Source organism: Halyomorpha halys, unplaced genomic scaffold (genome assembly GCF_000696795.3).
Source record: "Halyomorpha halys isolate HHAL.00 unplaced genomic scaffold, Hhal_1.1 Scaffold582.1, whole genome shotgun sequence".
In the NCBI taxonomy this organism is placed as follows: Eukaryota; Metazoa; Arthropoda; class Insecta; order Hemiptera; family Pentatomidae; genus Halyomorpha; species Halyomorpha halys.
In genome coordinates, this window is record NW_027115659.1 from 208,588 (window position 1) to 232,714 (window position 24,127).

The 24,127-nt window shown below is 30.1% G+C and overlaps 1 protein-coding gene across 1 annotated transcript in view; it reads left to right on the plus strand.

Moving 5' to 3' along the window:
* The first annotated feature begins 3,398 nt into the window (after positions 1-3,398).
* LOC106684443 (potassium channel subfamily K member 6) overlaps positions 3,399-24,127 on the plus strand; it is a 34,100-nt gene continuing 13,371 nt past the window's right edge. Inside the window, exon 1 of the mRNA XM_014426533.3 lies at positions 3,399-3,627. Coding sequence (XP_014282019.1) covers positions 3,420-3,627 — 208 coding nt within the window. The 5' untranslated portion in view covers positions 3,399-3,419. The remainder of the gene's footprint in view (positions 3,628-24,127) is intronic.

Here is a 24,127-nt window from a genome sequence, read left to right on the forward strand (position 1 = left end):
CAGAACCCGCTAAGTCCCAACTAAATAAGTTGTCTAATGTAGATTTAAATAACGGAATCTAATACATTGACCTTGGTTTGAATAATTGCTAATTGTTTATTTTTTACATAGACGTTATCATTATAAGGGATCTTGATTGCACTTCCATTGCATAAATATTTACACATCAAATATACCATTTTCCGTCACTTAAGTGTAGTGTTTGAGGCAATTGATTTTCAGATAAGGTGACTTTCAGTAAATAGAATAACTAAATTCATAAAATTGGTCTGTGTTTCCGTAATGATTCTATATTAACTTAGCTCGGAATGAATGGCATGGCTTTGCTGCCTTCGACAGATAAGAATACGATGTATTTTAAAAAAAACATAGTGTTTCTGTGACATACTTTTTGTAAAAATATATTAGTTTATCTGATTTTAAACTGAGTTATGTTTACGATTCCTGAAACCAAACCATCAGAACTTCCAATTTTTTATTTCTTTATAAGTCCCTTGTCTTTTAGCAATAACAATAATCTTTATGTATATAAAATTCTAAAATCTCTTTCCGAGTCCGGATATACTAAAAGTAATTTATATTCGATAGGAACTCATTAAGTTTCATTTGAGCGCTTTGAATGATCCCGTTAAGTAAATATTTTTCGTCAGAGTCAAAAGCTTACTGCCCGGAGTACAGAAAAACCTAAAAAAACAACTGAATCCAATTTATCCCTCAATTTTAATACCATATCCTAAAGGTAAATATTTCAGAGTTAATCAATCTTTAGGGTTTTAATTTTTTCGAGATCGGGCGAATCAAATCCAATGTAGCGTAGATCGCCTGTTGCGTTTGGACTCAAGGCTTATATTTGGAATCATCTAATTAGGTGCGGGAAAGACAAACTTCATTCATTTATTTCTTGCCTAATTGCATTGAATTGTTACACAACCAGCATTTTTATAACAAATAAAATAATTGTTTTTTGTAAAACTTAGACATACTAAAATTAATCTGAAATACATAGTAGGAAGCCGTTTGTAGCCGAGGGAGTTAAGGCGTCATCTTAGTAACTGCAAAAGCGCCGACAAGACGGTAACTTCTGTTTTACGGTGGCCCCACAGAATGAAAACTCGACCCTCCCACACTGGCTAGAACAGAATGGTAACTTATTGTACAACACTCCCGTATGTCATAAATAGCAGGCAGGGGCTAATAAAAATATATACTATTTATATTTGATTTTTTTTCTTCGGTTATTTTTTTCATTTGGGATAGATATAACAATAATAAATATAAACATTTTAAGAGCCTTCTTGTAATCCACTGATGGTTCCATTCCTAGCTCGTTTTTTCAATCTACAGTTCATTGATATTCTTACAGTTTTTATTTACAATTAGGTCATTCTTTTTGGTATCCCAAAACTCAGTGATTGGTGTTCAGTTTAATATAAAGGTTAATTATGGCCGTACTAGATTATTTTTTTTTTAATTCAAGGTATTGGGCAAGAATATTACAAACCACTTGATGCAAGATTTACAAAATATATTTTAGTAGAGCAGTATCAAAACATTCTACCTTTATTATTTAACAAATTTATTTATTGTTGGTAAATGTATTTTTTGTGTTTACCACTTTTTATATTTGTTATTTTTTTATAGTTACAATGTTTATATGTTTACTACTTTCTATATTTATTGCTTTTATTTTAGTATATTTATTTCCTTGTATGCCTTGTAAATATTAGTTGTGTTCTGATCTTTTAATTCTAATTATGTATTACCTATGTGTGAAACTATATTACAATTATATGTACATATATTATTACTTTATATAATTTATTTTTCAGTTAAATTTCATTTTTGGTTAAAGGAAAAGAAATGTATTGGGTTAAGAGAGGAATTATATTCTGAGATATACAGGACAATAGTGGAAAAAAATAAATAAAAACCTTAAAAAAATTAAAATATATGTATAAACATAACAAAGAACCAAACAATAAAAGAACATAACACATAATAATAATCATATATTACAACTATTTATTATAGATTAATTTAAATGATAATACTCTTACACATATTTTTTCAAGTTTAAACTAATAACTGTTTTAATTAGTTATAGTATGATGTCTATGTAGCAATCCAATGGAATTGGGCAGTACATCTTTTTATATAATCTCTTATTGCAAAATCTTTTAGGTAATTATGTTGGAATAATGATATTCGACATAAAAACCAAATAAATAGCTTTCTAGAAAAATAAAGGAGAATTTAAAAAAAAAAAAAAATAATAAGAATAATTATTGCTTGACACATTCTCCTTTCAAGCCATTTAAACACACGAACCAAGTAATAACATTTTAAAAATTATTATAAATTTAATTATCAGGTTTTACCCAACCATATATTTTATTTTTTTATTCTATTTTCATTGCACTTCTCCCAACATTCACCGTAAAAAATATTGCTGTTTAAAAAGAAATAGATCATTATCTCCTTATCAGATTTAATAATATTTCTTTTTGAAAAAGTTATTACAAATGATTTTTTAGTCAAAACCTTTGAGAAAGGACTGTTCTATTCGGTAAGCATCGATGGTTTTTTAGATGCATGGTTAGTTAGCAACAAACTGGTTCGGGAGGCGTTAAGTTGAATTTTCACCTGAAATAATTCCCAACATCCACATTTCCAACATACCTGTTCTGCATAATTTGAAAATTGTGAAGGCGTATCCATAAGGAAGATTCGCTGGATGTGATTTTGAATGCCATTAGGTAACCATTTAAGGTCCATCAGAACTATATGGCAATAAAGAAAATTAAAAGTTAAAAAAAAAAACTTCATTGGAGAATTATACAAAGTAGTGGCATTATGATTCCTTGTTTTGTTATTTGATTTTGTTAGTAAAGGAAATAAATAGAATTTTTAAAAATTTATTTCCCTAAATATTACAACGAAGTATATACAATTGAAGGTCTCGTGGCCATCTGCTTGTCAGACGCCTCAGAAGATTATCAGGAATCATATTTTGGATTGTAAGGAATGGTTAGGAGAGGAATTTGATCGTTTATTGGTCCCCAACGCTCAATTTGTAAGTCCAAATAGGCCTTTTTATAGTCATGTAAATGAGTAATTATATATGCAATTTAAATTTAATTATTGAAATCAGGTACAGAACTTTATTATACAGAATTATATTTCTGTTGTGGATTACAAGCTCTCCTTCTATTGTTATTTTATTACTGTTTTAATTGGGTTACAGGAGTCTATTACCGTTAATGTAATATGATTACATGTGATTATAAAACGATTTTTATAGAATGTGATATTTATTTAACCGACGGGACATCTATAAAAGAAAGGTAAGATAAAGGGAAGGGTAGAGGGGATGTGGATAGTGGAGGGGAGGGGATGAGAAGAGAGCAGTCGGCCGGTGGATGCTGAGGAGCAGGGCGCACACGAGGCGGCTGTTCGGCTTCCGCCGCTCCACCTTCTTTCTCGTCCTCTTCGGCCTCAGCTATGTCTGCTACCTCCTGGCCGGGGCTCTCGTCTTCGCCGCCATCGAGGCCCCGGGGGATGCCAAGCGGCGCGAGCAGCTCCACGTCCGGATCCAAGCCTTCCGTAACAAGTTTGTCTGCGTCGATGGTGAGTAGTATCACTGTCATTGGAGTAGAGGAATACTGTCGGGAAGGTAGGCCTATAATGGTGTCTATATTGGGGTCTATTAGAAACTCTTCAAATTTTGTCAACACTTTACGAATATACATGCGTTTTAAGCCATTGTTTATTCCTATTATATAAATTATTTCAGAAATAGTTTTAAATAAGTGACAAAATAAAATTATATGTAATATAAATATCTATTATATTTATTTAGTTGTTTGTTTTTTTAGTAGGAATTATTTATAATTATTAAAAATGATATGATGAATCAGTATTAGCATATTCGTTTACACTTCTGTACGACGAAAATAAATCAACTGAGAAGTAAACAAATAAGTAATTAGACGAGTTTCTAGTTTGACACCGAATTGGTCCAAGTAGTTCTTAAGGAAGATAACGGTTTCATAATATAAATCTTCAGTTAATAGTACTTCCCAGGAATAAATTTATTAATATAAACTCAAATATTCCCTCCACTCACCCGCTTTTTAATATAACAAACGGACGGTTCCGAATCCTCCTCTGTCATCAGAGTTCGTTCTTAACAATTTTAGCTATGTAACCATAAATAATAAACATAATTACGCATTTATTTCTTAAATTAAAATTATAATTAAATTATCATTAAATCATTATTATATCCAATGTTCTAGTTTTTTTTTTCTGTTGTTTGTATCCATAAAATTTTCATTAATAAACATCAATCAAAATTATTGAAAAAAAAAATTTGGACAACAAATGTAGTAATTTAGTAAAACTAAATAATAATAAATATTTAAATAGTTTTATTTTATATCTTTAATACTTCTCTAACGTTTCACGCATCCAGCCGATATAAGGTCAAACTATTCTCAATTGTATTTCCAAGGTCATTCTTCCGGGGCTTTATGTCTTGTTTTTAATCTGTACAAAAACATGGGGCTGTCACTTTTTTTTTTTCATTTTTATTCATATTTCATTTATTCTTACTTTGTTTACAATGAAAAACATAATGAATAAATGAAACACGGATAAAAATGAAAAAAGTTACAATCCATATGCTTTGCTGGAGATTAAAAACAAGACATAAAAGTCCAAAAAACATTGACATGAAATACAGCTAAGGTTAAGGAACTTTTTTTTATTGTAACAAATATTCCATAAGTTGTATACATGAAAATATTTTTAATAATATGACTGGTGTGAAGAGAGTTATATTCGAAATAAATTAGAGCTCAAACTTTACAGATATGTAGAAGATATAAAATAAAAATATTTATTACTACGTATATAGTTTTATATTAAAATATTTGGGGAGTAATGCGGTCCAAATGTTTTTTGTTTTTTGTCCATCATTTTGAAAAATATTTATAAGTTAAATTTATATGTTTTAATAACGGAAGTATTAGTAATATTCGATAAAATAAAATTTGTTGTACAAGGTGTAATATTTATAAATTAATAATAAATTCATACATCCATTTATTTATAAAAATAGATAAATATTACAGTTTATACTAATACAACCTTTTTTTGGAAAGTTATAATCACTAAAAATTTATGAAACCATTCATCTTCGTTTCGAACTTGAAACGCATTTATTTATATTGTTGCCAATTGATTTATTATATTCCTATAATATCCTCTGTCCTAGGGGGCCCATCTACAAATTTTTCCATCTTGCCTTTTGTTCCATAAAGACCTGACTGAATTTGTAACTTCACTAATTAAAAATTACCAATTAACGTATACCAAAATTAGATTTCCGCATCCGTAATTCAAACAACATTCTCTCAAAAATTTTGAAAACCGATACTTGAGCAATGTAACATCAATACAAGATTAGGTACTATTCATTTTTTGCCTCAGAGGGTCAATTCGTGATTTTTTCTAGTTCTGTCGTAAGCTTTTTTTTCCTAGTCCATTAGAGATTTCTTTTCTTTTCTTTTTCCGTATCCTGAAAGAATTTCTAGTAGTTTTTTTTTTCTTTATGGCGTTAACGTTCGACTAGGATATAGTTGACTATCACATCTTTTTTAGTTGACTAGAATATATTCCGCAATGTTGTGAAAAATAAAATTTGAACGTATTGATCATAGATATTACTATAATTTATTGAGTATTTTTATTCAAATGTATCAGCAATAAAATCAAACCGGTAAGATGTTTTTACGATTTTCTATCCGAATTCACTTGTCGCTGATTATCTTTTCAGTGATTCTTTAATTTTCCACCCAACATTTTAACTAGCTCATTTCAGTCGCTGCGATACTTGTAAATTCAAATTTACAAGTTTTAGAAAATAGGTGCGAACTAAAAGTAAGTACTGAATTATCCAGTCGCTTTATACTGGTTATTATGAGCGATTGTTATAAAAAAATATATAATTTTTAAAAACACCAGGAAGTTAATAGTTTTAAAAATTCTTTTACTAAATGCAAACTGAATAACTTTGGGACAAACAAATATATTTGTCTACTGATTTTTATATCTCTTAGACGTTGTAAAGCTTAAGCAAATTCAAAAATAATATTTATCCACATTTCTATACTGTTTCTTCCTGAAATTGTTATTAAGAAATCGATCTCTATAAAAATTCTTTCTTAGCTGCCATTTGAATGTGTTAAATATATATATTTCTTACATTTTACTGTCGATTATTAACTAATTATATCCTATAACTAATTATATACATAAAGTAATCTATGTCATATTTGGTCTAAATTCTATTCAAACGGTTAGTGATAGTTCATTTTTCAAAATGCAAAAAGGAAAGAAATAAGAAACGAAATAAAAATATAATCAACGCCAAACTTGGACTTACCATAAATTATGCTTTGAGTTGGAATTAATTCTAGTAACTTTTGGAACAGAAATTTCTTGATTCAGAATGGAATATTTCCTTATATATATTTAATATTGAAAATCAACCTAACAATTTAAAATAAACATATTGAAAGATCATAAATTATAATCTATCTAGCTTTGATTATATTTAACTAGTGTAAGATTAATTATTGGACAACTATTGCTATAGGTTCTATTCAAATGTACATCATACTTTTTAGTAAACCAAGTACTACTGCCACCCAAAACAAAAATAATGGTTTGGTAAATATGGTGTCTTGGAATGTATGCATTTTTATTATTATTGTTTTTCTTTTTATTACAAGGATGTACCTGTATCCATGATTTACGAAAAATCCGGCTTACAATGCTGTTCAGTTATTTTGCATACCTATGACCAATTTCCGAATTTTAATTATAATAGCGATTAGAATAGCATTGATTAGTATAATGAGTACTCTAAGAATGCACGAATTAAAATCAACATATGGTAATCTTAAATACCTCCTTCTATGATTAGGTAAATCTTATTTTTCTACAAAGTCGGATTATATTTAATTTAATGCATTCTAAAGAGCAATGTTTTGAAAATAATATATCATAAAGAACGAAGTTTGATTATGTTGTGCTTTTAATAACAAAATTCGTTTTTTAGATCAGATAAAAAGAGACAACTCTAAGAATTAAGTTTTACGCACTATAATTTAATTTAAATTGAAATTGTTTTTAAAGATTATTGTTCATAATAATAGGAATATATATATTTGCTAAATAAACAATGATTTCTTTATTTTTATTGCTATTAGACCGAAATTTTTAGGTGAAATTGATAATTTGAATATTGTATGTTTCTACACTGTTCAATTTAAATTCATTAAATAAAATCTATTTTTATTTCTGCGCTTATCCTTAATCTTTCACTTAACAAGATTTATAACTATTTAATGTATACAGCGATGCAGGGATGGCATTCTTTAGTTTTCTATCCAGCAAACTTAATACTTAATAAATAATATTGTTAAATATATTTTTTGATAAAAATCTCATTAAAAACAGTAAACGGTTAAGGAAATAAAAAAACTATTACACTTGGAACATGACATAAAATGCAAATAGAACTATTAATAACAAGTAATTAGAGGTAGTATAAAACAAAATTTATAACGAAATTCAGCAATGTTCCTGCCAAGAATACAACAGTTTAACAAAGCTGTGTACATGAGATTGTTATCGGGAACGCTCAGTTGTCTCCGATTTCCCAATCTCTAAACTATCTGCATTTCTTCATTTTTATTTTTTATTTTATTATGAAATATTTCCATATTTCATATTTATTCGTTTTTTATTACTGTTAACAATTCGAAATGATTAATTATTTTTAAAAAATAAAATAAAATAAAGGTACTTTACAGAAAAAATTGTCATTTAAGCCCTGTCAGCCTATTTTTAAGAAGATAAGACCTATTTAATATAACTCAATTATACATTGATTTACCGAATTTAATCAAAATCGTTAGAGCCATATTTGAGAAAATCGAATAAATAAAGATGCTCTTACAGTAAATCGATTTTATCAAAAAGTAACAGTAGCATTCCAGTAATATGAACCACCCTTAAAAATGTAATTCATTCAAGACTTGGTTATTTAGACTCAGGAGACTTCACAACTTGTAGTACAAGAGTCGAGAAGAAAAAGAAGGCAGTTATGTCATCCCAATTTTTTATTACTTTAATGAAAACTAAATATAATTACTAGTCAAAATTGATGAGTCTGCCAAGTATAGGTAGGGGGAATAAAAAATGGCGGCTGTTTCAAAACCTTAAAAAAACATTAATTTTTCATTCGAAGCTCTATATCTTAAAAACTAGCAACAATACTAGAAAATCTAAGATAGCATTATTTAATGAAGAATACATTTGCTGAAATATTAGCCCTAAAAGAGCTATTTACGTCCAATAGTTCTCGAAATATATCTTTTTAAAAAGCAAAGTTCCTTAAAAATCTACTGAAAGATTAGTAGTTAGTTAATTTATTTTGAGAAATATATATATCTCAGGAACTATGTGACGTACAGATGTCTATTAGCACTCAAATTAAAGCTAGTTTAATGGACTATACAGAAGTTTATGACCTTTATCTTCGTAGGAATAGTAGTTTTTATGGTGGGTGATTGCTAAAATAAATTGATTTATAGTTGTTCGGACAATAAGTTTGATTTATAAAAAATTTCATTTCAGAAACCATTGGACGTATATATGTGTACTAGCGCTCAAATTAAAGCTAGTTAAATTTACTACAAAATAGTTAATTATGTTTATCTTTGTAGGAGTAGTAGTTTTTAAGATAATTGATAAAATATACTCACAAAATGTTAATTTCTAGTTGTTCTTATAAAATGTTGGATTTTTGAAAAAATATATCTCTAGATCCATAAGAGGCACATATATCTACCAACACTCAAAATAAAGGAAATTTAACTTACTATAAAGTAGTTGATGAAACTTATCTTCGTAGGGGTAGTAGTTTTTATGATATTCACACATGAATATAAATTTGGCAAATGAAAATTTGTAAAACAACTATAAATCAATTTATTTTTGCAAATTTCATGTAAACTATTACTCTTACGAAGATAAACATCATAAACCACTTAATAGCTCATCAAACTAGCTTTAATTTGAGTGCTAATAGACATCTGAATGTCAAATGGTTTTGAGATATAAATTTTTCAAAATTAATTCACTAACTACTGATCTTTCAGTACGTCCCAAACAACATTTTTATGAATTTATGCTTTATCTCGAAAACTATTAACTAACATAAATAACTCAATTTTAGAAAATATACTCTTCTTTAAATGACGTTCTCTTAGGTTTTCTTGTTTTGTCCTAGTTTTTAAGATATAGAGCTCCGGATGAAAGATTAGTTTTTTATTGCTTTGAAACAGCCGCCATTTTTTATTCCCCCTACCTGTACTTGGCAGACTCATCAATTGTGACTAGTAATTATATATCTTTCATTAATGTAATCAAAAATTGGGGTGTTTTTTTTCTCCTCTTGGGCTCTTGTATATTGCATATGTTCGTCGAAAATTCGAATTTAAAATTTCGCAAAATCGAAATACACCCGCTTATTGTATATTCTATGTGACAGAAAATTGAAAGTGATGAATAAGAAAATAATTTGAAAAATTGGGTAGTTCTGATTTTTTTTTCTTTGGGTTTGGATTGTCATAAAAAATTAAAATTTTCTATCTCGGCGGAAGACCTAAAGATTATTTTATTCCAGAAAAAACCTAAAATTTTTCTTAATATTTGATTTCGTCCGCACTACCTTGGAAACTATCTATTACGTGAAAAACATTATGCACACCATTTTCGACAAATGTCACCATGACAACATTTTATTACAATAAAATATATCTTGTGCTGATTCTTTAAAATTGAAATATTTGTTCATTAAATTATGTGACGACGTATCTTACAAATCTTGGTAGAGAGCCAAGATCGATAGCATAGTATGTATAAAAAGAATATCAAATATTAAATCCATTTTTATTAAAGAACAATAATATTTCACTTGAATTGATTACTTTATAATACAAATTGTCGAACCTTTAAATTAAAAATATTATTTACTTTATTTATTTTTTTTTTAAGAGATTCCAGGAATAATTCGGCGTAAAAAAAAGAATTTGTTCAAGGGCCCGGTAGAAAAAACAAGCAGTTATTTCCTGAGAAGGCACCTCTCTAATCCCAACTTAATTTAAATACAAATTTCAAACCTTAGATTCAATTTGAAGGGGCCTTAGTGATGCTAAAAACATAACATAATATCGCTTTGAATATACAAATTTATGTCTAAATAGCGAGTTTTGTTTAAACATTCAATTGAGAACTATTTTAGAAAAACACATCATCCACTTTTGGAAAATGATTTTTCCAATTATGGGGCATCTCATGTTGTTATTAAGTTAGTTTTTAATGAAAATGTTGAACTGTAACATCTTTTTGATCAGGAAAAACAAAATTTTGAAATAAACTGGATAAGTTTCAATTCTAGAATTTTTATTCGAGAATTGAATACTCCTCTATTGTTTACCGTAACGAGTGGCTACAGAAGGCTGTGCATTGGCTATAGAAAGGAAACAGAGTTGATGGTGACTTTGATAAGTCTCTATGTTTAATTTGTTTTTAAATTGGACTATGGTTCAAACAGAAATATAATATTTTGGCATGTAAAATGGAATATTCCCAAAGTGAAGTGGTCTCATTCTTATAATAAATATTAGAACAATGGTTAGGGTAGACTTAAAACTGAAATAATTAATGATAACTAAATTATACGCGAATGTCTACCAATGGGAGAATGTGTGGAAGATAAAATAGGAAAATTCAAGTAAGATGTCAATTGATGCAACAGATCTAAGCAATGCTTAATAAATCATGTAGCTTTTATTTATATCGTTTTGTTTTTTTTGTTTTTAAAGTTAACTTTATGTAATTATTTTCTATATTAACACAATTTCATAATCTTTAATCCATTAATGCCCAAGAGGAGAAAAAAACAAGTTCTTTCTCCTCAATTTTTAATACTTTATACTTTGATACTATTTACAGTTAAAATTATAAATTCATGATGCTGCCTACCATAGTTAGAAATAATTAATGTTAGCTGTCCCGAAAATACTAAATAATTCGTTTCTGAATTCTTTTAAATAAAAAATAAATTGTGCTTTATTTCCTTTGAGAAAATGTCCGATAGTTCTTGGTCGAATAAATCCACTTCGTCTGGAATCCAATTCTTGAGCCCTCGGATAAATTAAATTAAATCAAGAGTTTTTTCTGGATGTAGCTGAAATGTTATTTAGTTTGGCCCTCCCCAAGTTCTCGGGGAAAGGCGGCTCCTGTTTCACAGGCATTTAAAGTTTTTCGTCCTAAACGTTGAAATTAGCAGTAATTACTAACAATTCCAAAGTTTAATTTATTGAAATGAGGGTAAAGACGTAGTTCTAAGATTGAGATAACTTGATGAAGTTCACATCAGGCTTTTTGGGCTATATCCGCAATTTACATTATTTGCAATTAAAATTCATTTCTATGAGATTGTTTATTCAACAATGGATTTTGTATTTTTTTTTTAACTAAGCTAATAGAATAAGTCCGGCAACAGCAAATTAAAGCCCTAGTATTTAATAATCTAATGATTTGGCTGATTTTCGACCTTATTGTATACTTTGAAGACAGTCATATGGTTTACAAACATCCGACTAATCTCGAAGATTGAAGATAGAGTAACGCCAAGAAGCTCCTGTCAAACCTTACTTTGGCAAAGTCAGGATTTGATCCTGGTTCGTTGAACACCGGCTCTACCCACTAAACTACCTCTCCTTTAATTATAATTAATTATTGGCAATTTTCAATGAATTAGTAAGTGAGCTCTGAAATTTGGATATGTAAGTGGTCAGAAGGAGGAAAGTGCAATTTAAAAGGCAAAAATTGTTTGAATAACAGCACTAATGAAAAATAAAAAAATAAGCTTTTTATACAAAAAAAAAAATTAGGGCTTATATTCATTTGGGAATATATAAAAATTATGTTTAATTTAAAATGAGCTATTTCCACAAATTAATAATAAAAATTTGATAATTGGTAGAGCAGCAATAAACGTTGTTCAGGTGTCACAAAGAATAAAGTGAGAAAGGATGTAAATGGATTCCTGAAAAGAAATATAAAAGTTTTAACATATAATAACCCTTTCGAACTAAGTTGTAGGATTACAACTAATTATTTATATTTAAAATATTGGAATAATTATGGCGTATTGAATGGTTTCAAAAGATTACTTTCTACTGAACTTTGAATGATGTTTATAAATTAGTGGCTCTACCTAATTAGAGATAATTACACAGTTTTAGGTAAAATAGAATAAAAAAAATGAGGCTGATTCGACGTTTTAAAATCTATTAATTACCGTACACTGCTGTACTTGAAAACCTTAAGGTTCAAAACGTTTCCTCCCTTAATATAAGAGGCCACTTTTCGCTTCCGAATAGATCACTTGGAAGAAGTTTTGTTAATTTTAATTTTTAATTTCCTGGATCCACTAACGCCTGTTGAACAGATTAGATACTTAGGACTCCATCTTGGAAAGAGACTTACTTGGAATTCACACATAAGACTGAAACGACAAGAAACTGCTCGTAGATTCCGATTGCTACAACACTTACTTGACAAACGCTCTAAACTTCCCATTCACTACAAAAAATTAGTATACACTACGATAATCAGACCAATTGGGACATATGGAATTGAGCTCTGGGGCTCTACCAAACCATCAAATTCCTCCCGCATCCAATCCTTACAATCAAAATTCCTACGTAAAATCCTTGATGTTCCTTATTACGTTACAAATAAACTCATCCAAAAAGACTTTAACATCCCATTAGTGGCAGATTTGGCCCAAAACAGATATGCGTCTTTTCATTCCAAACTCCTTACTCATCCTAGCCCATTAATTCTTAATATCTCATCCTTAACAATCCCTGATAATCCTCCGAGGCGTCTGAAAAGAAGATGGCCACGGGACCTTCTAATTTAAATTAATGCTTGAAGTATCACCAATGAGTGGCTCTTCCCAAGATTTTCAAGTGTAAATGAAACATACAACATATTTACTTATTGTGTTTATTATTTATACAGTTGTAAATGACATTAAATAATTTTTAAAAAAAGTTTCTGGACAAATGGCGCAAGCTAAGGAATTTTTATATTGAAAAATAACTAGCATTTCTCACCTTAAATCTCGTCTATTTTTCGTCATCTATTAGGTTTTTTTCTAGGCACTAAATAGGTAAACCTCTCTTCTAGTTCAAATTAATTTCTTCCTATATCTATATCACAAATTGTTCCCGTACCTGCTGCTAAGCTTATATTTTGTTTTATCCAAAATATTGGAATAAAGTTTTGATGTAAATACAGGAATAATGAGGGAAATACTTTCAGGAAGTATTTGGAATCAAATACCAACCTGTACAAATACTAAAAATTTCAACAAATCCGAATTTACGGTTCTATCGATTATTCATTAACGCAAATTTGTCTAAAGACCTACAGAGACACGGATCCAAAGTTTTTTCTTGATTTCTAAAGCGTAAAATAATTATGAAAATTTTCAGTTATGAAGACTTGAGTTCATTTCTTGTACGAACATGAACCTGCTCCACCTTCAATATCTTGGAGGCAATCTAAGATGACTTCAACTATTAGGTTAAGCTTTGATCATCATTCGCAGCCATTTTGATAATATCTCAGCAAGCGATAATTAAGTAGATAACTATAAACTTATCACTACTGAAACAAACCACAATTTAACTTCTTCTATATAATGAGATAACAAATTAATTACTGTTAGAACTACTTATATTGCCCCCTTTGAATTAGATTGATGTTTTATATTTTATTTCCAACGGTGGATTAGGATCAGACAGACAGAGGCAACTCCGAGGGCTGCATCCTATCAGCTGGTCGACCTTCAATCCCTACCTGCTGCCCCGGCTTTGAATTCCTTCCAATTCCATCAAACGCCCGTGTATGAAACCAGTTTGTCAGTTATATAAGATTGAACGTTAAACTGAAAAATAAGAGTGCTCACTAGTTGCGATTTAATAATGATCGAGAATTGTGGTCATATTAAATATGTGTATCATTTCTCAATATTGACCTTTAGAGGAATTATATTTTTAAAATAGAAAAAATGTAATATCCTAAAGCTTCATATTTTTTTTAAATTTATATTTATATAAAGTCCATCAATAAAGTATACCAACTATAACATTATTGTAGTTTCGTATCTGTTTTAATAATATATCTTGTCCCACTTCATTAAAAATTTATGGTGAGTTTATTTCGGTTTAGGCACAGATAGATAAAAAAAAGCCTCAATTTGAAAAGATGTTACTTGATCACAACTATGGACTGCCTCCATCTGCTGAGTTGAAATGGTTTTATTCTACATGGCATTCTTCCTCTACCTAATTATCCAATCCTACCATCCATCATACATCTCCAATCTCCTTGAATTCTAATCCTCTGTTCATTTCCGCAAAACCAGGTTCTGGTCTTCAGAATAATGTGCAGCGGCCTACCAAACTGTAACTCTTGAAAGTTCCTTCCTTATCAGATCCTCTTCCCTGCGGTATTCTATTTCTACTTCCACCCTTCGTTCCAGTATCCTTTCCACTTCCAAATCATTTTTTTTTTTCCACCATTTCATATCCATCCAGTTTCATTAGAATCGATATTAATGTTCCATATTTACAATCAGTCTTTATAAAAACTGCTTTTTTTTTTTTTTTTTTTTTTTTTTAAATATCAGAAGTGTATTTATTTCTGTTCAAAGACTTAAAAGTTACCTTATGATGTATTATGTATTAGTTATTTTGTTCTTATATCTAGTAATCTAAATCTATAGCCTATCTACTATTTTTGTAGAATAATTCTAAAACGATCCCAAGATAAAATCCCAAAGAGATACATTAAATAGTTTATAAATAATAATAAAAGAATTTATTATTTATTTATTTACTAAAATTTAAATGAGAAATGATATTATGGAATGGTCTATATTTATGAATTGACTTTCCTCTACAACGATCAGCTATGTCTCACATTACTAATTTAATATAAGACGTTGGTTGACGAGCTTATACATTGTAATATTAAAATAATTATTTCCGTGTATTACATGTGTATTCGTTAGTTTAATTAGCAATTGAAATTCGCAGGAAAATAGTAATAATAATACTCGTACTGTATTATCCAATAGTTGAGATAAGAAAGACAAATATGTTCCATCTGATACGGCAAGGGTTTATCTTGAGTCTTCACGGTCCAGTCCTCTTTAGGATCCAAAATAAAACCGCCTTTGATTTGTTTGGCGTTTATTTATTTGAATTCAATCGATTTATATTAATCATTTAGTTCTTCTTTTTTAAGATATGATTCAAAATATTTTAGCTGAAAATACTTTAATTACTAACCAACAGGACTAACGCGAAAAATCATGTAGGCCCGGTTCGATATGTTGTGTTTTTCCTTAGAGCAGATGAGTAGAGAAGTTAAAAAAAAATATACACAATACTTATTTAATGTTTTATATAATCCATATTTTACAACATTATAGGTAAATATGTTGGAAATACGATGTTAAACAAACTAACACAATAGATACCTTTATTTAGCGACAAAGACGCATTTTGCATCAAATTCTAATCGTCTTCCAAACTGTGACTCGTCACATTCTTGCTCCAAGCCATTCACATGCATTAACTATTCATAACCACACATGACTCAATTTTCGCAAGAAAACATCACTATTTCCCCGTGGCTTCTGAAACCATCATATACCTCAATCCATGAACTTACGAGTGCTCACCTGTATGAAAGTGAATGGGCGTGTTAAGACTTTTGGAGTAAATTCAATATCGGTTAAACAAATGTGAGATATGTCGTTTTCCACTTAACTGAAAAACTGCTCACTAGAGTAATTTCATAAATTATTCATTTTAATGATATAGAAGTTGGTTTTTGTCGGTAAAGTATATTAGATAATCCCAACGATGAACTAAAGGAATACTTTTTTCTCTTTCTTATAAAATTTGATTTACTGGAGTGTTTTTCTTCTTCTCTTGCATCTCTCTTTGAATACCTCTCAGTCCAGTGGACCAGGACTGCCAATCTTTCCCCCTTCCTGTGCAAGAGCTCGACGTACTCCTGAAACCACATCCTCGGGCTTCCCCGTGGTCTTCTACCATCAGGGACTATGTCCATCGTCCAATCTATGACATAAATACACTTTGTTATGCTTTAGTTATAAGATAAGGCTGGGTTATAGTAATTCAATTTGAAATTGAGAGGGAATGGAGCAAGATTCACGTTTTTACACTATAGCATATATTTTTATAAATATGCAATATTAAAAACAATGGATTTGTTTAATAGACTAGATAATCCACGATTCCCAATCATAAGGGACCCAACGCGGTAAGTCTGACTTCTATCACAAAGACGAAGATGCTAAATTGTAAATGACATACCGAATAGTAGAAAATTTATGGAATATATATTTTGATTCCTAATAAACAGAAAACTTGATTATTTTTCCATTTATTGGGGGATTATAAATCCATTTATCATTGGTGACTGATTGGGGGAAAATAAATCCATTATTTTTACGTAAAATTCAAGACTTAATCTAACATGTTTCGGATTGTCCAATTTAGGTCAAATATGCACCTTTTTTTTATAGTTTTTTGCCATTTTAAAGATAGCTTCATAGTACCTCTCTCATGGAAGTCTTTCGTCCCTATTGCCGAAAAACTCTAGTAACCGATTTTCACAGTCTCCTCTTGATGCCAATTTCGTGTCACCCAGAAAGTTTTGCAATGCAAAAAGATGATAATCGCTTGGTGTCAGGTCCGGACTGTATGGTGGATGCATCAAAACTAGCCAAACAAGCTCCCGGAGTTTCTGGCGAGTCACTATTGATGTTTGTGGCCTGGCGTTGTCATGATGGAACACGATCTCGTCAATCGATAGCTTCAAACAGTCCAGTTTTAGACAAAAAGATCCGAATTTAGTGTTTGGCCATATGGAAGCAACTCATAATAAATGATTCCTTTCCAGTCTCACCAAAAACACAACAGAACCTTCCTGGCCGTTATTCGTGGTTAGGCCACCGTTTGAGCTACTTCACCGCGCTTTAACCACGACCGTTATCACCCAATGTTGTATGTGATCCATTTTCTCATCCCCAGTCACCACTCGTATAAAAAATGGGTCGTTTTCATTCCGTTTGGCCAAGAAATTCGATCCATCATGTTTTTGTGTGTTAATTGGTGTGGCACCCTAACATCAAGCTTCTTTTTGAACCCAGCTTTGTAAAAATGTTTAAAACTGTTATGGTCGATCTTTAGCTCATGGGCGATGCTACGACTACTAAAACGCCGTTTACCTTAGATTATTTCCGTGACTTTATCAACATTTTCGACAACGGACCTGCCAGTGCGAGGTGCGTCTTTAACATCAAATACGGAATCGAGGAAACAAAAATTGCGCGTAATTAGCTGTTACAGTATCGGGACTTTAAACACCATTCACAATTTCAGCCGCCTGGCTTGCATTTTCACCTTTATCAAAGAAAAACTGCAAAATGTATTTTCTCTTGCTCTAGATTTTAACTAATTCAGTGATTATTTTTAATTGTTACTAGTCATATATCATTACTATAGCAATTTTCAAGTGATGAGCATGTAATCAGAACGGCTAATATGTTTGTCGATGGTAGCTTATCTTTGCGATAGCCGGCAGTCATATGTTTTCTCGCTATATCTTTACAAATTGACCTGACGTCAGTGAGTGTATTAACCTTTTTTTTTTTAATTTAGAAAAGAACATGTTTTTACCATGGATAACTAATGAGCAAAAATAAAATAACATTTCAGTAAATTGCCATAAAAACTTGTTCCACCCTACGTCTTAAACATGTTTTTCGGATATATTCGAATTATACATTCAGAATTTCAATTTTTTTTTTATATCGTGTATGAGTTACGTAACTGTTCAGTGAGTGTATTCTATTTTAAAGAATTTGCAAGAGCGTAGTATTTTGTCATAATTCAAGATTACTGGCTACAACGCATTTTAATTTATCTATATTCTTATGATGTCTGAACTTATATGTAATGTTTTATTAAAAAATTGGAATGGTGAAGTTTAATATTATATTAAAACATTTAAAATTATAGTAAAGCCCATACCGAAAAATTAAAACATAAATAATTGATATCTTCGATATCCATATTCATACTCACATTCATATTTTCCTCAAAAAGAATCTATGTAGTTATTTTTTAAAAATTGATTTTTTCTGTTTTTGTGGTGGAAAGTGTGGAAAAAAAAACCTTCGAAATGAATTGTGTCTAATCATGCTGATGAGTTTCGTTTCTGACACTCAAATTGCCTATGAACGGATTAACCGTAATTGGTTCTACCATCAAACAATATTTGTGAGCCGTAGACCTATTCTTACGGACGTTATTTCGGCGTCAGGAAAAAGTGAGTTTTTACTGGCTCTTGTTATTTTATTTTAAACTATCCAACAAAAAATATTTTAGCCAATTAAATACCTTTGCTGGGCAGATTCGTGATACAAACATTGTTAAGTTACTGAGAATACACTTAGAAAGTAGTATAAAAAAGGAATAAGGTAAAAAAGAATATGAATAAAAATCAATACAATAATTATCTAATATAATTAATTATATATATATTATCTGTATTTACTAGTTCCTATGAATATTAATATGGCCTTATCATATTTTACTGTGTTTGTATTTCATTCTTATTAAGAAACGGATCCATCATCTTACATCGTTTAATATACTTTGTTAAGTTTAATATTTAAAAATTATTAATGGTATGTTTTTGTTGAGAAGTGTATCAATTTAAATACAGGATATTTCATCCTCTCTCTAGTCATATCTTCTTTTTTTTTTCAAGAATTTTTAAATGAAATTTGGTAGTCTTTGGTTGTGGTGGATGAAGTTTATTTTGGTGGTGAAGAGTTTTTAACCTCTTCTATTTCTTTTCCAGTGCACTTAACTCTGGAATTTCTAATGATAAGAGATATTACTCTAATATTCAATGAAATATTCTTAAAAAATATATAATTTTAAATCAAATTAATATCTGTGATATTTCCAATTCAACGCCTTCTGAAGACGTAAATCATTAAAAACAAGTTTAGGATGTTTTTGAAGATTCGTCTGCAAACGGTGCGAAAAATTGATCAAATTAAAAGAGCAAATGCATTAGGTAAGTAAATTTCCAATAAAAGCCCGATATAATAACTTATTTATTTTCACTGTGTAACGATTGTGCTTTGGTCCAAATGATGAGATGGGCTTATAAAAAAAAACCTAAATAAAAAAAGTAGGGTATGTCTAATTTCCAGTTTTGGATAATTTTATAATGCTGCTTGATAATTTTGTTTTTGTTTTTAAACAGCTCTAATCGCTAGTAGTAAATGTTTTAAAGGTAAGATAATCCTGCTTCTTCTCGTGGAATTTCATGGGCGGAGCAGGAAGGTTTTCCTCTTATTATTCTTCGTGTTAAGACCTCTTTTTCAGAGATTGTAACCCCGTCGCCGTACATCAACCATACTCATTATAAGTGAATGTTTTAAAGGTAAGATAGAAAGCACCTATGGAAGGCTGAGAGAGGCCGATTCGTGCTAATTCTCAGTTTTTTAGAATCTTACTATGTAGATCAATACAAGTAATTTTTTTTCAAAATTAGTCATTACTTCATTGCTCTATTCACTAATAGTAATGTATTAACTTAGTTCCCTTTACTAAGGCATGATTAAATTATTGGGCTGTTCATATCATCGAATCTAAAGTCGAATGTATCTTTATAATACCAAAAGGTTTGCTCCGAGTACAGTAATTTAGACCTTTCAAAATCATTAACTATTTCACCATTATCTGAACGAATCTTGGCCAACCGTGATAGCTCCTATTGTCCTAAAACCATCTTCCACCCACATCAAACTGGCAGCGGCAGGAGGAGAGAATGGCCGATGTTCCCTTTGATAATTTCCTGATGTCAGGCTGTTTCTCTCGCCCAATGATCAATGCAGATAAGTACCAGCTCGCTTTATAACGAGGCAGTACAAGCTGTTTTTTTGTTTTTATATGTCTCATTTCTGTATATTCTGTCAAATCTTAAATCAACAAAATTTGTCTTCATGAATAATTCAGTATTATCAGTAAGAATGAATCTGCTTAGCCGCCATTGCTTTATAAAACCCAGATATATGAAGAGTATTCTATCAAATGTAAATAAATCCAGTTTTGAAAAAATATTAGTATAAATCTGATGTGGTTTCCGAAAATATATTTCTATATTATTCATTGTGGCAATATTTTCCCGTACTAATTTTCCGAATGAGCTTCTTAGTTGACTGACTAGATCCAACTTCAATAGTTTTCAGAAAAATGCTTTTAAAAATATTCTTCATGGCTAAATTACAATTTGCTAAATTGTAATTGAATCAATATTGATGATAAAGAAAATGATTTAATGGAATTAGTCATCTGGTCAACTGAAAGGCTCAAATATAGCTTAATTTTAATTTAAGAAAATAACTATTGTGATATGGAAACATTAATCTGGCTGACTAAACCGAAAAATGCACTGCACACTCGCCTGCAAGTTTAATGGTTATACTTGTGATAAAACAGACCTTTTATTTATGCGTGTTTCGTCGTTCTCCATTACCTTCTACGCCTTTATATGTCTTTTTTATAAGCGTTTCTAAAATCTTTGGCTTTCCAACGGTATCTAATACTACTTCCATTTCCGAAAATGTGTTTTCAACCTTGAAAAAATATTTTCCTCTTATCTTCTTAAGTTAATTGTAAAAATACTTTCATTGTTAATATTTGTACATTTTTTATTACTGTTTAAAAATGTGAAATGGTTGATTACTTCAAATTAATAAAAGAAAAAATTACTTCAGAGGATATTTATTTTGTAATTATTATGGAAGCATCTCATGTTGATAACTTTTCAAAATCACAAATTCGATACAATTTTATCAACTTGTAGAAAAAAAGGAGGGAACAGAGAAAGTACCTTAAAATAACACATTTGAGGTTAAAACGTTTACTAAGAAATTCTAAATCTTTCAATGCTCGGAGAAATGTGCTCCAATTTAATATAAAAAATATTCATTAAATATGTTTTCGATTGCTACCCAATTTAAAATAAAAACATAAGTATTATAATTTGACAAATATTAACTTATATTATTATTTCTTAAAATAACATATGGTTTAATCAGCAGTGCACTGTTGGTTTTGAACCACAGAAGATATAAAAAGTGAATGATCCAAAAGAAAATAGAAGTTATCTCATCGTGAGGTCGCTATGTTGAAACAATTGCTTAATTGTTATTTTGAAGTTCGTTTATACATTAATTGTCAAAAATAATAATATAATACTATTTACTATTTTGTCAATACTAATTTCATCATTATTAAATACAGTCTAAGCAAACATGTCACCATACAGTACAGGACCGTTGCGTGAAATCCAGCTCATAAAAAAACTTCAAAAAATAATTTGTAAAAATATTTCCTCGCGCACTTAACATGGAAACTCATTTCTAATGTACCTACAACTCTTATTAAATAGCTAATTAATTTAATTAAGTAACGGATAAGGTATTTTTTCTTGTTTTCCACCTCTAACTACTAAACTTAAAAAGGTATTTAATACAACAAATTAAATAATATTAAATTCTGTGTCAAATGAGTTCTATAACTTAATAATTCAGTCAAGTACTGTGTTGTAAACCACAAACCCCGTCGTAAAAAAAACCAAAAAAAAACACACATTTTGTTTGTTTTTTAAATTTTGTCAAAATCAGAGATACAGTACTATGAGTCCACTCTTAAAGCCGAAACACATCTGGCGGTCATTAAACCCTAACCAAGCTGCTATTTAACTTGACTAAGTTATGAATTAAGAATTATGTTGTATTTTATCAATTTTATATATTTATTTATTGTTTGCTTTTTGGCTGTAAATCCCAAGCGGAGGATCCTAGATGTATTGTAAAAAAGTGAATAACATGAAACTCTGCTTAGAATGAGTACCAATTAAGTGATAAGTCCGTAAAGTTGTTGGATCATCTTACCAACGACCTGCTCTGATTACATACTGCTGCTTAGCTTGAATAGTGACGCATCTCACAAAACATTTTAATTGATTTTATTTAGAATTGGATGTATGCCAATGATAGTACCCTAGTTTGCGATTACTCTCGTTACTGAGGTCGTCTAACAGACACACCTAAGACTACTAAAGTTGTTATAGATTAACTCCAGTTTACGATACAATATCTGAAATACATACCTCAAACACAAAACAAAAATTAAAATTTGTTGTCGGATGTACAACTCAATTAGTTGAAGAAACAACTGAAACAGATGGCATAGGATCATATACCATGTTCCACTTGGCGAACTATTAACGTTATGAACTCAATTGATGAATTTTTTTCTCAAAGTTTTGATAATGTTCGAAATTAAAGTAAGTGGAAGGAAGAGATACTTACAAAGTAAAGCTACAAAGATTTATAGCTTATTAATTATTAAAAGAAATACGATTGAAAATGATCATACTCTCTTAGCAATACATTATACCTAAAAACTATGGTGGTAAGCCACCTGTCCTTTGGGCTCCATCAGCTGACCTGAAGTCCATATGGGACCAGAGCAGCAGGACGTTCATGACCACTTATTAGGTCATCGTATTGATTTGACGCAGAATTTCATGTTTTTTTTTTAATTTCATACATTAATCACTGTTTTGCTTATAATAAACTAATTTTAAATAAGTAATTACTGATATAAATTAGTTTTATAATTAGATTCCGCATGAAAAAAACCAATCCTTTTCATTACAAATTCCAGGCTTAAGTGCTCTGGAGAAGAATTGAAATAGGTTGCCAAGTCTGTTCCTCTACCAAAAGAAACTTCATTCACAATTCATCAAACATCGAGAAAATAATCCAAACTGTCATTCCAGTCTTGGACACACTTTATGATAATTCTATTTGAAACGGTTACTTTTAATTATGTGGTTAGTGTCTACATGTATTGCCAGTAATTTTAATATGATTTTTTTTCTAATATTTTTCTTACTGTATAGTTCTCATGTGTGTGTAACGCATTGTTAAGAGTTGCTGATTATTTTCAATCTAATTTCTTTGAATAATTTGAGTTGGAAATCTTTGCAGTTAGGACCTTTTTAAGTATTGTATCTCAACCTTCCACAATTTGTCCTCCTACCAGAAATGTCTATAGGCACTAAGACCTCCACAGCATGTCTCCTAAATCTTATTATGCAAATGAAGCTGTTCTAAATCAGTTACTGGTGGTTGATCAATAAATTATTCGGTGGTTCATCAACCCTATAACAAGGCCCACGGAATCGGTCATTGCCCTTGGTCGTTAGTGTTGCAATGAGCAACACGACTAACCACCTCGACAACAATTACTAACTGAGAACTTTATAGTTTGTAGCTTTCAAACTGCATTAAAGGAGAACCCAAATATCGTCTTAATAGCATTCTTCCAACTCGTTGATGAGGGAGCAACCAAAACTCCTGCCATTGATAGATTAAATAAGAATCTTTCAGAATTGAAGTTTTTTTCCTGAAAGATTCTCCGCAGTAATTTACTTGGTGCTAGAGTGGTATATCTGCAAACTATGCTAATGCTGTATTTCAACGTGGTCTTCTGTTCTCTTCGCAATGCCAGAAAGACCTAACTGAATAAGTAACGTAACTTAATCAAAGTTCAAGATGATAATTGACATAGATCAAAATTTGAAACTATCTGCATCCATAACTGAAGCACAAGTCTCAGACAATTGCCTTGTCAGGCGGACAGTATAACCAAAAATGGACTTTCTATAGTACTCCGTCCACTTCAACTTTCTATAGTACTCCGTCCACTTCAACGTTCTATAGTACTCCGTCCACTTCAACTTTGTATAGTACTCCGTCCACTTCATCTTTCTA